The 18,263-nt window shown below is 33.3% G+C and overlaps 1 protein-coding gene across 8 annotated transcripts in view; it reads left to right on the top strand.

Moving 5' to 3' along the window:
• Vps13b (vacuolar protein sorting 13 homolog B) overlaps positions 1-18,263 on the top strand; it is a 535,466-nt gene that overhangs the window by 264,280 nt on the left and 252,923 nt on the right. For 6 of the 8 annotated variants that reach the window (XM_048359303.1, XM_048359299.1, XM_048359300.1 and 3 more), the window contains exons 28-30: positions 918-1,059; positions 3,855-4,263; positions 9,126-9,237. In XM_048359303.1, coding sequence (XP_048215260.1) covers positions 918-1,059; positions 3,855-4,263; positions 9,126-9,237 — 663 coding nt within the window. Of the gene's footprint in view, positions 1-307; positions 375-917; positions 1,060-3,854; positions 4,264-9,125; positions 9,238-18,263 lie in introns of those variants that run through there. The other 2 variants (XM_048359305.1, XM_048359307.1) reach the window with 2 other exon arrangements.

Here is an 18,263-nt window from a genome sequence, read left to right as displayed (position 1 = left end):
GTGTGTAAAAATAGACATAAATTCTACTTTATGTATGTTAAATAAGAGCTTGTGAATGAGTAGAAATAGTTGATAGAAATGATCAACTAACTACATACATTTATAGTTTAGGATTAGGGGAAATGCTTCTATGCAGACCTATCACTCAGTGGTGCTAATGTGAGTAATCCTATCCATTGCATTGTTTCATCCATGTTTTAGTTTAGTAGAGCATTATAAACATAGAAGTATTGGATAGTTGTTTGTGCTCATTTTTTTAACTTGGAGAAACTGAAGAGAACAGATAAGGTAAACTTATGTTTTCCAGGCCAGGGGAAGGTTGGCAGTCAGGACATTTTGAAGGAGTATTTCTACAGTGCAAAGAAAAACCTGTGGTGAGACTCATTTAGTAATTATGATTTTTAAAAATACACTTAAAATTGTTTGTCTTTGTTGTTTCACTAATAGGACTATTGGTTAAAAGAAAGAATTAGACCACAGCATATAAATTCTTTTTACTTCTTCCACAATTTGTTATAAATTTAAAGCTACTTTTAATCTGCTCATGTTTTGTAACCATCTTCCTTTATAGCAGTTAAGTAAATCTATCAAAAATAAAGGTAGGAAACTTTATATTCAATGTATTGTTATATTGACTTTTTGAAATTTTTGCCTTCACGAATGAGTTCATGTGGCATTGTGCTTTTCCATTAAATAAACTTAATAGGCACTAAAAACAATTATTATTATTATTATTTTACTTCTATTCACAATACTTTTGCAGATGGTGATTCAAAGGGCCATACGTAGCAATGGCTCTGATCTAAGCCTCTACAAACGTGAGCAGAATTAAAATCTATCCAATTTTTTTTTTTTTGCTTATGCCTTTTATTGCTTTTTGTCTTTTCACCTTCTTTGCTCCTGTCCATCACCTCAAGCCTTGGGAAAGAGTGTTGGTCTTTGGGGCAATGTGGAGGTGTCTTCCTTTCCTGTACTGACAAGCTGAACAGACGCACCTTGTTGGTTCGACCCATCAGCAAGCAGGACCCTTTCAGTAATTGCTCTGGCATCTTTCCTTCTGTAAGAAATCATTTTAAAATTATACTACAGAACACCCCTAACAGGAACCCAGAGAGTGAATTGTACTATCCACAGAGTCAACTCTTGGTTATCATTTTCTTTCCTATCATTCACTTGGAAATTGATCTAAAAAAATTGTATTATTAACATCACAAATTGGTTTTCCATTACAATCTATTTTTGAATCAATTGTAAATACTAATACCATTTTGTATTTATAAACAACGATCAATTTAACCATCACTGTAAGAAAATCACAGATGTTGAATATTATATTTTCAAAATTGGACACATATTGAATGATCAAGAGTTGACTGATGACTGCATTTGTCATTCCCTTTGTGATTCTTGCTGAGATTGCTTTATTATTATTATTTTTGTATTATGCCATTGTCTTCTTGCAACTAATTCAGGATCTTAATAGATGCTTTCTTATATCTGCACAAATCAGTACTTATGTTATTTATTGATAGAAAACTATATAACATCATTTAGAAGTATAAAGCCAACATTTTCTTGTGGTAAAACACAAGTGAATATGTTCTTAAAGTAAGCATTTTAAGTGATATTTAAAGTTAATAAAAAGCATGAAAATATTCAATATTAAGAGCAGATAATCTTAATGTAATGAAAAAATAATTATATCACTAGATACATTACTATTTTACAACATCCCAATTACCTAGTTCTTATTTATACCTTGAAAAGATTTAAAACATATATTTTAACATGATAAAATATTGTAAATTATTTTCTTTTTACTTTTAATGTTTAATGAGTTACTTGTTTAATAGCTTCACTAATTTTCTGATTGATGTTGGACTTTTCCTAGCAGTCTCTCTTTTGCACTAGAAAAATATGTCTCTGAAATATGTCTTTTCTATCAATGTGAGTTCTGTTCAGGCTAATTTTTTTGATGTTATTAGAAACTGAGAAACGTTCTAAATGTCTAAGGGGAAAAAACATAATTCATTGTCAATTCCTTTAGAAATTTCTTTATGGTTTCTTATAAATTTTAAAACTCAAATTCATTTTGTTAAACTTCATTTATCAGCGTTTTAATCCTTTCATTTTAAATAGCAGAGAAAAGATTATTGCTGTATGAAAAGTAACAATTTGTACACTCTCAACCATCTAGGTTTATTTCTTCCCTTAGATTAAAGGAGTTAGTGATGCAGCTGTTTAAATCTTCCCTTTATATAACTTATTTTTCAAGTCTTATATCTAACATATGGAAAGATTCATACATTTGATGCACCTTTTGTACTGTTTGCAATTTTCAAATGTTATTATTCATAAGTATTTGGGTTATTTAGGCTATTGGTGACTAGTACCTCTTCCTATAATGTAGTTTAGACACTTGGAAGGGAGGCATTACTATGGCCTCATAACTGGGGCCATACCACAGTTATCCTCCATCTGCTGTTGCCTGCTAACTAGCAACATGATTGTAATGATGGTAGTAATGTTTCTTGCTTTACTTTGATTCTTTTTGCTTCATGTATAGAGAGCAAAATGAAAGTTAAATGAGAGCCCAGAAAAAGTATGAAATTAGAAATAATGAAAAGGATTTGGAGAGTAAATCATTAAGGAAAAATTTATTCTATTGCAAAGACTTAATGGTCAAATCATTAACTTGAAAAAGAAACAATGATATATATATCTATATATGTAATTTGTATATATATGTGTTTGTATGTATGTATATATATATATATATATTTTTTTTTTTGCATGTCTTGGGGCTTGAACTCAGAGTCTGGGCACTGTCCCTGAGCTTCTTTTGCTCAGGCTAGCACTGTACCACTTGAGCCACAGTGCCACTTCTGGCTTTTTTGTTTGTTAATGTGGTACTGAGGAATCAAATCCAGGGCTTCATGCATGCTAGACAAAGCACTAAGCCACATTCCTGTCCCTGACACAGTGATCTTTTAATAAGGTTTTTTTTCCCTTAATGTTCCTTCATTGTGAAGTCCATATGTAAAGAAAAATTAACATTGATAGCTGAGATGCATACCTTTTCCCTCACTCTGTCCTTTGGTTACTCTGACATTGGTTTTACACTTCAACATGAGAGAATGGAAGTAGAAGAAAAGGGAGTTTAGTAGTGATGGAATTATATGCTTAAAATTATTGTGGCTTTATTACTTCTTAGGTACTTTCCCCCAGTTGATCTGAATATATGTTACTGTTTTTCTTTTTTTTTCCAGTTCAGTTACTTTCAAAACATCACTTATTATATCCTAATAAATATAAAACATTTTTCAGGAATTGGGATGTTGGGGTGGGAATGGTAAGTGTCCATTCTACTCTTAATTTAATATTGGGTAATTGGTACAGTAGAATCCTATCACTAAGTTGACCTGAAATTTTCTTTACAAGAGCATTCCTGTCAGGTTATTCTAATGGTCACAAGTTTTTTCTATATCTACTGAATTGATCAGTCACATATACCTTAAGAAGTATAGGATGGAGCCAGACATGGTAAAAATACATCTGTAATCCCAGATACTACAGAGGTAGAATTATCACAAGTCAGGCAAGGTCAGGCAAAATTAGGGAGCGATTAGCTCAGAAACAAAATTCCAGTAGGCCTGGTAGTGCCGCTCAAGAAACAAAGCACTCATTTACTATATGCCAGGTCTTGGGTTCAATCTCCTGTACTGCAAGGAAAAAAAGAGTGGAGATTGAGTAGGATTGTAAGATTAAAATATTAAAGTAACTGTTCTACTTTTGAATACTTACTTCCTCTTTTAAAAAGAATTGTCTATTGCAATTTCTATTTTCTTCAACAGACAACTACAAAACTTCTAGATGGTACTCATCAGCAGCATGGATTTTTATCTTTGACATATACAAAAGCTGTAACAAAAAATGTCCGCCATAAGTTAATATCAAGAAATGAGCGAAGAAGTTTTCATAAGTTGTCTGAAGGTTTGACAGATGGTTCTCCTCATTTTCTTCATGAAATTCTTCTTTCAGCGCAAGCCTTTGATATTGTCCTTTGTTTTCCTTTATTAAATGCCATTGCAAGTATATTTCAAGCCAAACTACCAAGGACCCAAAAAGAGAAAAGAAAATCTTCTGGTCACCCCATGAGGACTCATTCACTGACTTCACATAATTTACCTCTGATTTATATAAACACAAGTGTAATCAGAATTTTTGTTCCAAAAGCAGAAGAAGTACAGTCAACTGTTGGAGGTATTGTCTTTTGTTGTTTTGTTGCTTTGCCTTGAAATAATTCTTCGATAGATCTTAGTTTTCTGGATGTTGTTTATTTAGTATTAGTAGGTTATTCTTTGCAGTCTTTTAGAAAGTGGAATGTTTTAGAAAGTGACTATAATAATTATTTTATAATCAAACCTTTATAAATTATATTCACTTATTATATTCACTCCATTAATTAAATAAATAAGAAATCTGACTGTAACTTTTGCTAGTATAGCTGGTGTGTATGTCCTGTTATTGAGGCTTGAACTCAGGACTTTGCGCTCAGCCTTTCACGTAAATCTAACACTTTACCACTTGAGTCATACCTCCACTGTTGTTTATTGGCTAATTGGAGATAAGTGTCTTTGACTTAGGATCCTCAGATCTCAGCCTCCTGACTAGCTAGAATTACAGGTAAGCACCACTGGTGTTAATCATAAAATTTATACTTCCTGTTGGGCTGGTAGAGTAGTTCAGGGATTAAAAGCCTACCTAGAAAATCTGATTTCAAACCCCATTGGCAACAAAACAAAACACCAGAAACTCTGTTTTTGATTCCTATATCCTTTATCTTGTATGTAACTTTATCTTATTTGGTGAGGGGAAAGGGAGGATGGGGAAGGGTGAATTAATATAGCAGCGATACTCAATAGACAATATGTTGGAAATCACCCATGCATCTTGCAGGGGAAGGGGCTGGGAGGGGAAAATCTGGGAAAAAATGAGGCGGGTGACACTTAAAAAAGAAATGTACTCGGCTGGGAATAAAGCCAGAGTGCTTGCCTCCTATACATGAAGCCCAGGGTTCGATTCCCCAGCACCACATATATAGAAAATGGCCAGAAGTGGCGCTGTGGCTCAAGTAGCAGATAGGTAGCCTTGGGCAAAAAGAAGCCAGGGACAGTGCTCAGGCCCTGAGTCCAAGGCCCAGGACTGGCAAAAAAAAAAAAAAAAAAAGAAATGTACTCATTACCTGACTTATGTAACTGCAACCCCTCTGTACATCGCCATTATAATAATTTTTTTAAAGTAAATAGGCTGCTGGCATAGTAGATAGATAATCTACCTATCATGTGGGAGACTGTGTCTAACCTCAGTATCAAAAAAGTTCTAGTAAGCTAAGTTAATAAGGTGAGCACGATATTAATTTTGTTGGTATAATATTTTATCAGGTCAATTAAATTGAAAATATGGGCAGGTTGTCTTGAGTGTGATAGTAAATTTAATGATTCTGCATCAAACTTCTCCACAGATGTATTATAAAAATATGATTGCAGGGGTTGGGAATGTGGCTTAGTGGTAAAATGCTTGCCTAGCATGCACGAAGCCCTGAGTTCCATTCCTCAGTACCACATAAACAGAAAAAGTGCCAAAAGTGATGCTGTGGCTCAAGAGGTAGAGTGCTAGCCTTCAGCAAAAGAAGCTCAAGGACAGTGCTCAGCCCCTGAGTCCCAAGCCCCAGGACTAGCAAATAATAAAAATGAAAAATAAAAATGATGTCACTCTTTGTCATGATAGAATGTCTATGTAATAGATGATTTATAAGTAAGTATTTGCCCTTAATGTCATTAAGTTCCACATTTCTTTTTTCTTTCTTCTTTTTTTTTTTGGCCGGTCCTGAGCCTTGAACCCAGGGCCTGAGCACTGTCCCTGGCTTCCTTTTGCTTAAGGCTAGAGCTCTACCGCTGAGCCACAGCGCCACTTCTGGCTTTTTCTATATATGTGGTACTGAGGAATCGAACCCAGGGCTTCATGTATGCAATGCAAGTATCCTACCACTAGGCCATATTCCCAGCTCAGTTTCACATTTCTTAAACATGCTTTTGGTCTTTATCAACATGAGAGTAACTAAAACCTTTTGTTGATAGCTTTCATAATAGTTATGCCTTTATAAAATTTCACACTACACAGTGACAATTTCAAATACCCTTAGGCTTTAGATATTTTAGTATAGTGAGTTTGTAATGCAAATCTTGAAGGAAAGTTGGAATTACAGTTTTAGTTCACGTCTAATGTTAAATTTTAGTCATAAGAAAACATGTTTTATACTATCTAACAATTGCATCAAAATTCTTTTACTTTTTGGTTTTTGGTGCAAGGTCATGATTTCTTATATCCTTCTCATTTACTATGCACCTGTAAACATTTATGCACTTTTGGGCTCCAAGGTGGATAAAGTCTCTCAAAAGTATAATTCAAATTACACTAACACAATTTTGTTTAAATTATATGTTTATTATCTTTAAATAGTTTACAAAGGAGTTACCATTCATTAAATCAGTTTATGAATCTTGATTGAGCTACAGTTCTAGTTACACTAACATAAACTTTAAATTTATTATTATTAATTAAAATTAAAGATAAAATGAAATGTATTTCACATTTTAATATTTTAGTCTAGTATTTTAATTTTTAATCTAGCATGAGTCTTCCAGGGTTCCTCTTAGAAGAAGAAGAAGCTCAATTTTTAAATACAGTTAAGGCAAAGAAGGAAAACATTAATTTCCATGTTGGGAGTGCTGTAAGAGGGAACATTTTCTCATATGACCCAACTATTCGATGCAGGTGACATGAACTCAAAAGGGATGTTGTTGTTGTTTTCAGCTAAGTGGAAAAAAATTTCCAATAATGTAATAAATGACTCAGAGAATTCTCTTACTTAAATACATACTTTTATTATCTTTGCTTACATATCAACAAAATCTTTTGATAACATGAATATGTCTGTAATAAAATTAATTATTTTAATCTGGTTTATAAGTGATGTACATTAAGAGCTTTGTATATTATAACTTCGTAGTGAATATAATCTACTGAGAGCACTTTTGGCTCTAACAGAAACTTCTCTTCTTGGATCTGGTTTTGTGTAATATGAAGTACATCACTTTTCTCCCATGTGTACCTCATTTGTTGCAGTGTTTCTATTACAGTTCAAACTTTCATATAATGAGTTGTAAGCCTGGAACAACAATTAGCAAGTATACTAATTGTACAATTTCCCCTTTGTGATAGAACCTATTCTCTAAGTTTACTGTTTGTTGATTTAATTGATACTTGTTGCTTAATCAGAAATTTTACCCACATGTAACTATTTGATAAGTTTGGCACCAAATGCAAAATCTATGAAATGTAAGCAATGTTTATAGTATAAAGACCTTTAATCAAGCTAATACTCTAGTAATTTGAAAATAGTGCAGCTGCTTTAGTAGTAGTTTCAGTTTGAGCTATTTTACAGTGAACATTAACAGCTGTTGTCTTTACTCTTGTGTGTTTTTTTTCAAATTTTTATTATCAAACTGATGTACAGAGAGGTTACAGTTTCATACGTTAGGCATTGGATACATTACTTGTACTCTTTGTTACCTATTTTACATGCTATGTTAAGTTACTTTACCTCTTTTTTTCCTTTCACTGCTTACTCTCCTCGTACGTCTGCTTAATTTTACCTTCCTCTACCTTTGTCTTCTTTTGGATCCTTCTTTGATTATCTTTCTTCTCAATTTTTCCAAATTTCTTCATTCCAACTTTCTCTTTTATGGACTAATCTAAGTCAGACCATATGAAGTGTATTGCTGAAGCAGCTGGAAATAATCTCCTAGCTTTTGCATTCTTTGGGCACCACAGTTTGGGAAATATGGATTGTATGCTTTTGTAGGCATGTTCTGTTCAGGATATTCCTGATGTCTTGCAGCCAGTCCTTCTCTGTTCTATTTGCAGAAGATGATAGTTTTGCTTTTGTTTGTGTTTTTCCAGTGCTGAAAATCATTCCTAGATCCTCACATGCTAGGCAAGCACCCTGCCACTGAACTATAATCCAGCCCTTTAAATTTTAATACATATTTAAGATAAAAAAATGTTGCATGTTTTGAACAAATTTTAAGTAGTTGTAAACATTGTTTTAACAACCACAATAATAGGTATTGTTTGAAAAATAAAACAGTAAAATTAAATGAATAGGGCCATCAAGAACCCCCATCCATCCTTAATAGTCCCTAGAAAAGATATTAAAACTAGAGAATGGATTAGAGGAAAAAGGTTTAACTTTATAAGAACACATAGTTAAATGTTAAATACTCAGTGCAAAGAAATGAAATAGGACTCATATAGCCTTTTACCTTTTTTTGTTGTTGTACCTTACTTTTAAAATTTATTAAGAGGTAGAACTCTTAAATAGGTGTTAAGTTAAATGCTCTCCAGCAGTTTTCCAATGGAAATGAGTAGAATTAAAAAGTGCATGAAAGAAATTCTTATTGTTCTTTTGCCATCATTATTTCTCTCCTATAATTAGCTGATTATTTTAGGTACAGTTTTAGTAATTGTAGCTATATTTCTCTTCAGTTTTATGATATTTGAGAACTTAAGTGCTATACTATATGTCTGTGTGCAAGGTAGTATGTTTTATATTTCTTTTAATCATACAAATTTATATAGTTTGGACTGTTTGTTGCTAACGTTGTTGGTTTTATACATGTTTCTAGGTAATAATGTAATGTTTAAGAACTATGACGAAGAAGATTGTGAAATTAGTTAAACGTATGACTTTATATACCTATATGTATATATGCTATATATCGTATACTCTATTTTTAGGTATAGATTTTCTTCTTATTTTAATGCTAATTTTGTACTTAGCAGAAAAATCCCAGAAATAAAATTTGAAGGAGAGTTAGGAAAAGTATTACATACGTTTACTTTCAACAGAATTTTTTGGGTTTTTCATGTCTGTACTTAAAAGTTTCCCATGATGTTTTTTTTAATAAAATTACACAGTTATACTTTTTTTGTTCAGAGTTTTTCTTTGTATAAAGTTATGTACAGATTCACATTGTGTTTTTGTATCTCTTTTATTACAGTTAGTCAGTCAGTACTGGAAGATACCATGGTTTTGAAGATAGGCTCAGTTGCCATGGCTCCTCAAGCTGACAATCCTCTTGGAAGGTCTGTCCTCAGGAAAGATATTTACCAGTAAGTTTATTTTCTTTTGTTGAGTTTTGCAACAGTTTCATCCTGCAAGAAGTACAGTGATCAATAAAACTTGCTTAGTGTGGCCTGTAGAAATTTTTGTCATTCAGGATCTTTTGATATTTAAAACCAGGTTTTTCTGATTTTCTTCAGTTGTGGGTTTTTAAATTCATTCAGACAAATCAAGTATTTCTGTGAAGTGTTGATGAATAACAGAGTGTAAGTACCAAGAGGCCATAAAACTGAAGACGCATGGTTTGGAAAAATTTTAGCAGGCTTCAAATTTAACCAAAACTCTAATCACATAAGAAAATGAGGTTCTCTCTAGAACCACCACATCCTACCATAGTCATGTTGTATCAAAGTGAAGCCTTTTCTTAATTTGTGTAAGCCATTACTTGAAACATAGGACTATGGATGTCATATGGATCAAAGCTGTAAGGAAAAGCAAACTTCTAAGGAGAAATGTCACAGTAAACACTTTCTATGAAAATGCCCTGCTCTGGATTTTGTCGCTGAGTATTTGCAAACCACACCAAGCATATATAGACAACTGAACTGGAGAACATATGTAATCAACATGATAAAAATAATACATACTTTTACTGACGTTGGCATTGATGCTAGACATAAAAATAATGTTACAAATAATACCAAGTGAGAAAACTCACAGAAATACAGATGAACAAGTGTCTTATTTTTCCTGCTGGTCTGTTTTTCAGATGTTTTAGTCTCATTCTTTAAAAGCTAAACTCCAACATTTCTCCTATAAATGTTACAGCTAGGAAAAAATTGGAATTTTTAGTAATACATTTACTACTTAGAAATGGTATGTAATTTTATATTTTTAAAAATTATTCTCATTGTATATTTCAGCCTGGTTTCAAATTTGCTAAATAGTCCAGGCAATACTCTCAATTTTCTATTCTTAGTCTCCCAAATTCTTAGATTACAAGTATACTCTAGCATGCCTAACTCCTATTTTTATTTGTGTATCCAAAAATTGTATTTCTAAAATGGCTCTAACATGTGAGTTGATACTTATTTTCCCTTCACCTTACACATCTTCATCACTTTTTTAAAATTTAATTTTATTGTCAAGGTGATATGCAGAGGGGTTAAAATTACATATGTAAGGTAATGAGTACATTTCTTGTCAAACTTGTTATCCCTACCTCATTTTTCTCCCACCTTCCCGCTCCTGAACCCACCAAGAATTGTAGAGTTTATTTTCAACATATTGTTGTTAGTATCACTGTTGCATTGGTTCACCCTTTGTCTCCTCTTTTTTTGTTTTATTTTTTAATTGAGTTATTGTCAAAGTGATGTACAGAGGGGTTACAGTTTCATAGGTAAGGCAGTGGGTACATTTCTTTTCAAACTTGTTACCTCCTCCCTCATTTTTCTCCCATGCTTCTCCCCTCTCCAACCTCCCCTCCCAGTTGTGCAGTTGGCTTATAGCGTATTATTTTTTATTTTAATTTTTATTGTCAAGGTGAGGTACAGAGGGGTTATGATTACATATGTAAGTTAATGAGTACATTTCTTGTCAAACTTGTTACTTCCTCCCTAATTTTTCTCCCACTTTCTCTCCTCCCCAACACCCCCCCCGCAAGTTGTACAGTTAGTTTACAACAAACACATTGTCTTGTAAGTATTGCTGTTCGTTTATCCCTTTTCTCACCATTTTCATGTTCCCCTTCCCTCCCCTAGTTCAGACAAACCTATGTACAGTACCCAGGTTACCAAAATCAAATACAGTGAAAACAGAGGATAAACCATAGGGAAGATAAACAAAAGAGAAAAATAATTTCACATAGTAAATTTAAAATAACAACAACAATGAAAAACCTTTTATTCCATATCTTAGAGTTCATTCTGCTTAGCATCTTCTTATATGGACATAGCCTTTGAGCATTCATCACTCTTTATACCAATTTTATGTATAGTAGTTCATTTTTAACATGGTATGTAGTGAGTACCATTGCTGCTTCTTTTTGCCCTTTGTCCCTCCATTTCTGTGCTTCCCCTTACACTCCAAAAGACATATAAATGAACATACAGAAGAAAAAGGAAAGGAAACAAAAAGGGCAAAGAGAAAGAAAAACAAACCCTCTTAGCTGTGCTCTCTTAAGCGAATAGAGGAGTGCAGATGCCGTGGCTTAATAAAGACTCCTTGCCCCATTTAAATTTAACAACAACAAGAAAAACCTCTTTTTATTTCCTGGAGTTCCTTTCAATAAATATTATGTTATATGATCAGATCCAATTTAGTCTTTCTTAAAATTATTTAATTTATTGTTATATAGAGGTGATATACAGAGAGATTACAATTGTATGAATCAAGTAATGAATTTATACATTTTTTTCCTCTGATACATCTTTTCAGTTTTCTTGTCTCCTTTCTAAACAGCCTTTTTAATGTTAGTATCCCACAGAGTGTTTTTGTTTTTTGTTTTTTGTTTGTCCTTTTCTTCTTGGGTGAATCTATCTGCTGCCCTTGCTTAGGAAAAATTGAATTTCAAATATATACAGTAACTTTGAAGGTTCCCTCTAGCCTTAGGTTAGGGATATGTGTTAGAATGTCAAAATGTGAACTTTAGCATACTAGATGACATGGTTTGCCCACTAGTTTTCTCCTGAAAGTTCATGTTCCAAAGTCATTTATACAAACCTAAACTACAAAAGGTATTTACATAGGAATTCATCAAAACCATTTCAAGTTCTCATTGAAATGCTGTGTCATCAACATCAGAGGAGAAATAGCAGGAAATAGAAACCACAACGAATGAAGTAATCAAAGTAGGAGTGACTCAGAATAAAAATGAATATATAAACCTATAAAGACTCTGTTTACTAGGTCTTATTATTTTTATGATTATATTTAATTGTAAAATCTCAGTGGATATTTAAAAGGCTACCATTGTATGATTCCATTTATATGAATTGTCCAAAGTATATAGAACACTGGAGACAGAAAGTAAATTAATGTTTCCCAGAGAATGGGAACAGAGGAAAATGAGGAATCGTGCTAATGAGGATGAAGTTTATTCTGGGTGATAATTTTTTTCTAGAATTACATAGTAATAACTGGCAAAATGCAGAAATAGGTCAGATGGCTCACATTTCTTGAGTTTTAAACTTATGGCAAAGAAAAGATAATGTATATAGTTGTCATATAGAACAGTGAATCGATTTGAGAGTTCACAAATAAATAATCACATTTCCTACAGGTTAATTTTTTGAAAGAGATACCAAGATAAATCAATAATAAACTGTAGTCACTTCAATAAATGTTACTGAGGTTGCTATATATCAAAAGCTTGAAATTTATAGAACAAATATGAGTAAATCTTTCTGACTTGGAATTCAATAATGGTTTCTTAAATATGACACCAATACACAAGGGACAAAGAAAAACTTAGATAAATTATACTTCGCTATATTTTTCCACCTTTGCAGTTTCACTGACAAAAAAATAAGGAAATGCAAAAAAAAAAAGAGAAAATACTTGGAAATTATAATCAGAGTCTTATGTCCAGAATATGCAATGCAATCTTCACACTCACTAATAGAAACAAAACCCCACTTAAAAGTGGGCTAAGATATGAGCATATTGGCTCAAGTCTACTATCCTAGCTGCTTGGGAAATAGAAATTGGAAGTTCTGGGCCTGCTCAGGCAAAAAGTTCTTCAGACCTTGTCTCAAAGAAGAAGCCAAATGTGGTAGCTCTGGTCTATTATCTCAGTTTTACGGGTAGTAGAAGGAGAATTGAGATCTTAAGCTGCCCCAAGGAAAAGCATGAAACTCTATCTGTATAGAAAGGCAAAATTTGTTTGGTATGCCTCAAGTGTTCAAACCCCAGTACTGCTGAAAAGTAAAAAAAATACATAAAAGTAGGTGAGTTGGGCAATGGTTGAACATACCTGTGGTCCTGTCTACTCAGGAGGCTGAGGTTCTCAGTTCTTAGAAGTCACCCTAGGCAAATCCCACTTAACTAACATAAAGCCAGCTGGAGGCATGGTTCAAATGGCAGAACACCAGCCATGAGCAAGCAAGTTGAGCAAGAGCATAAGACATAGAGTTCTAAGCTCCATAACTGACAAAAATGTAAATAAACACATAAAAATAAGCAAATTTTAAAAGGGGCAAAGAATCTTACTAAATATCTAAAATACAAAAAATTATGTATAAGGACATATACAGATGTTTAAAGTTATTAGTAAAATGTAAGACTTTTAGCTCCTTTTTCTGTGTGCATGTATGTCTGTCTTAAATAATAGATTGTCCTCTACTAGTGTTTTATAACCTATAGTTGTTTGAACTCATTAATATAGTGTGATCTTCCTCTGATTTGATCATATTCATGAATACTTGCTTGTTTTTTAACTAATTGTTTAGACAGTATAGTGCCTAAAAGGTTATGAAACATTGAATGCTGCATTTTGTTGTGAACTAATTTAACATTTTTCACCTACTGGTGAAAAAGCCAACTTAAAACTTAAGTCTTGTTTAGAGTATTGTGATCAAGCCTTCTCAGACCTCTGGACATTATTTGCATGAGGAAATGTAACAAGGAAACACGAATTATTTCCTTCAGTGAAATAGCCAGTGGGGCAATCCCTGAGGAATACGGATATCCACTTTTAACAGGAATTACAATGCCTAGGTGACTTGCAATTCAACACTATGGTGTGAATTCAGATACTATAGAAGTTTGTGCTTTAATGTGCCCTTCTGAAATATTTGGTCATACCAACTCTCTCAAAGTGCTCAGTGTGTATTATAACAAAATCCTTGTCTTTTTTTTTTTTTTTTTTTTTTTTGGCCAGTCCTGGGGCTTGGACTCAGGGCCTGAGCACTGTCCCTGGCTTCTTCTTGCTCAAGGCTAGCACTCTGCCACTGAGCCACAGCGCCACTTCTGGCCATTTTCTGTATATGTGGTGCTGGGGAATCGAACCTAGGGCCTCATGTATACGAGGCAAGCACTCTTGCCACTAGGCCATATCCCCAGCCCCAAATCCCTGTCTTTTAATGCAGCATTCACCTTCTTCCAAATCTGATTTCATTCTGTACTTCCAATCATACCATTAATTGCTTCTTTATTAGATATTTGTTCAAACTAAATATTTTGTTTACTCCACTGATGTTTAGGGTGTTCTTTATGTGAATGTAGTTAATGTATGTATGCATTTTCAACTTTCCTGAAATCTAGCTTTTTTAAAATTTATTTATTGTCAAAGTGATGTACAGAGAGGTTACAGTTTCATATGTTAGGCATTTGGATACATTTCTTGTACTGTCTGTTACCTCCTCCTTCATCCTCCCCTCCCCCTCCCCCTTCCCCTTTCCCCCCAGTTTTCCAAGTATTGCTTTTGTAGTTGTTTGTCTGTTTATCCTTTGTCTCTCAATTTTGATATTCCCTTTCACTTTCCTAGTTCTAATACAAGTATATACAGTTTCCAATGTACTCAGATAAGATACAGTGATAGTGCTGGTATAACCCACAGGAAGGGGGTATAAGAGGATCATCAACAATAGAAGCTATGGTTTCACATGGCATGTGGAAAGTAATTACAACAGTGATTTAACAGTCGTTTCCATAACATTGAGTTCATTTCACTTAGCATTATCCTATGCATTCATAAGGGCATAGCTATTAGGCTCTTGTGATCCTCTGCTGTGGCTAGCCTAAACCTGTGCTAATTATTCCCTATGAGGGAGACCATAGAGTCCATATTTCTTTGGGTCTGGCTCACTTAAACAAGTTCTCTAGCTTGTTTTTATTCAATCTTTCAAATGTTGTTATTTTGTTGTTGCCTTTTTGCGGGGCATGTGTGAATGTGTACACATGCATTATGTGAGCTGCTAGTGTGTTTTGTACTCAGGGCCTGGGCACTATCCCTAAGGTTTTTTTTTTTTGCTCAATGCTAGTACTTTTCCACTTGAGCCACAACTCCAGTTCTAGCTTCTGGTGGTTAATTGGAGATAAGAGTCTCACAGATGTTTCTGCTGGGCTGGCTTTGAACCATGATCCTCACATCTCACCATCAGTAGCTGGAATTACAAGTATGAGCTGTTATTGCCTGGCTCAATAGTTTTTATTATGAAAACCTTTACATTGAATGGTTATAGATCCATAATACGACTTTTCCTTTGCTGTTCAGTATTGCTTTAATTTTTAAAAATTCTTGAGAATAATGTCTTTTAATTTCTGAAATAAACCCTGCTATTTTTAAACTTTTTGTTCTCATTTTACTTAAAGCTAATGTCGCCTTTCTTCAGGTATCTACAGCAGGGGTTGGCCACCTTTGGGCATCTATTAATGTCTCAGTAGTAGCACGTAGCAGCAGTTAGCATCTATGGAGGACTTACTTGGAACCAACGATTCACATTCAGGCTTTCAGGGCAATGGTTATATCTCACTTGATGCACTTAACAATCTTTAGATGTAAGTATTATAATTATTATCTGTTTGAGAGAATAAAAAAACTAAGCATATAGACATTAAAGTAGTTTTCCCGTGTCACACATAATTGTCAGTTTATGTTACCCATTCTTGTAGCACTATATCTTAATGACTGTATTTGTGTTTCTTGTAAGACCTATTGCCTTTAGGTTAAATAATTCATAGATGAAGATTTGAAGCTTTGAAAGTTTCAAATTCATATTTCATTACATTTTTGTTATTTAGAAACTAGGTTTTTCCCCAATAGTATTCTTCCAAATAGTGTGTAGACTATTTTAAAAACTGGCCTTCTTGTTCATTTTACTTGGGATTCTTAAAATATACTAACTGCATTCCTCAGGTTAGAATTGTTGTGTTTTTTAAATGTAGTTGATCGTTCAACCGATGGTTTTGCTCATATATTTATAAGCTGAAATGAGTTATAATCAGATATAAATATTAACATAAGTGTCTAATAAAATTAATATATTTAAAAATCATTTTAACATGTAAATGTTTATATTTACTTTTCCAAAGTTTAATAGTTCTTTCAGTACTATAAAAGGAAACAAAATAAAACTTATTTTTGTTATTTTTTTCTATTTGTCCTATGTATTTGTGCTCAGATTAACATGAAAATTATATTGACAAAATATACATCTTAAAACAGTTTTATGCTATTTGTTTACATGTATTTACTGTATGCCAAAATAATATCAAAGTTGAGTATGTTATAATGATTCTAGTGACTTGAGTTTTGTTTTTTTTTTCTCTCTTACCACTTGTTCTGTGCATTTGAGCAAGACTGAGTTCAAACATATCTGGAAATTTGTCTTAGAGAATTTGATCAAACTGGAAGCCATTTACAATTGTATGTTGACTGTCTACTTCATTGTGTTCTCATATTATCTGAATTTCTTAATGCCTATACTAAGAAACTTTTTAATAAACTGATGATTGTAGCATATTTAGGATAAATAGTATACATTTTAAATTATTCAAACTTGTTCTTCCATCATAGTGTTTTTACCTAGAAAGTCTTTTAAGTTTCAATCTGTACTTTGAAAAACCTGTATTTTATCTGTAATTTGCTCAGTACAGTTTGGTTTATACTGTAGATATTTGTGGGTCTTCTGATGCCCTCTCTAGGATTTTATCTGTGACCAATTTATTCCATAGCCCTTTTAAAACTTTCTCAATTGTTATATTTTTCAGCCATCTTTTTTCTTTATAGACATTTCCTAATCTTTTTTTCAGTGCATTCATTACTTACAAGACTTGATCTGGTATTAATATCAGTTTTTCCTAAAGAACTTCATTCTCTTAAAAATATCCACACATTAATGAAAATATGTTTTGCCAAACCCAAAGACTTTTTTTATAAGTAAGCTTTCTGATAGCTTGTTCTAGGGCAATTAAATCCATAGAATTTCATTTTTAATAAAAGATAGAATAACAGATTCATTTTTCTCTCCAACTTGCTGTGGTGGAATACTTCTAGAAGAGTATACAGTATTTATTTTCCATCTACTTTTCATTTTCTGTGTGGACAATTGTTGTAAAAATGATATTGTCTGTTTTTTTTCTGTGTGCTTGATATTACATCAGCAGTCAAAGCAAGGGTTGTTAAATATATCTTATTATTTTGTAATTGATGAGAAGTTAAAGCTGTTAAAAACTTACCTCATGGCTCATAGTTCCATAACATGATGTTCACCGTACTATGGATGCTTCCTCCAAGAGTAGTTACCCTTTTACTTATCTTCTCAAGGCTTTGTTGTTTGTTTGCTTGCCAGTCCTGTGGCTTAAACTCAGGGCCCGAGCACTGTCCCTGGCTTCCTTTTGTTCAAGGCTAGCACTCTACCACTAGAGCCACAGCGTCACCTCTGGCTTTTTCTGTTTATGTGATGCTGAGGAATTGAATCCAGGGCTTCATGCATGCTAGACAAGCACTCTACCACTAAGCCATATTCCCAGCCCCTTGTCAAGGTTTTTAATGAGTTACTATACAGTGTATCTTGATTTTCCAAACTCGGATGTGTAAGTAATTTTCTGAGCTTTGTTTTAAAATGACAGTTTGCTAAAAATATGGGGTCAACTGTCTTGCTGACTGTTTTAAATACATAGCCCTTAATGAACTCGAAGGTATCTAAGCTAAAGGTATTTTCAGATACTATAATTATTTTATACATTAACATCCTGATAATATAAAGAAAATATAACCTCCTACTTTTTTTCTTTTGTTAAATATATTTTCATTGTATTTTATAATACTTACCCTAACTTTTGAAAAGGATTGTGGTTCCCCAAATGAAGTAACATTACATTGATATGAGTAATGAATGCATGACTGAGATTACCTTAATTTTTTTGTGTGTGCCTGTAATGGGATTTGAACTCAAGTCCTGGAGGCAGCCATTAGCTTTTTTACTGAAGGCTACCACTTGAGTCACACCTCCACTTTGACCTTTTGATGGTTAATTGGAGTTAAGAGTATCACAGGCTTTCCTGCTTAGGCTAGCTTTGAACCATGATCCTCAGATTTCAGCCTCCTGACCAGCTAGGATTGTAGGTGAGCCAC

Source organism: Perognathus longimembris, chromosome 12 (assembly GCF_023159225.1).
Source record: "Perognathus longimembris pacificus isolate PPM17 chromosome 12, ASM2315922v1, whole genome shotgun sequence".
NCBI lineage: Eukaryota > Metazoa > Chordata > Mammalia > Rodentia > Heteromyidae > Perognathus > Perognathus longimembris.
This window is presented reverse-complemented; position numbering and strand designations above follow the sequence as displayed.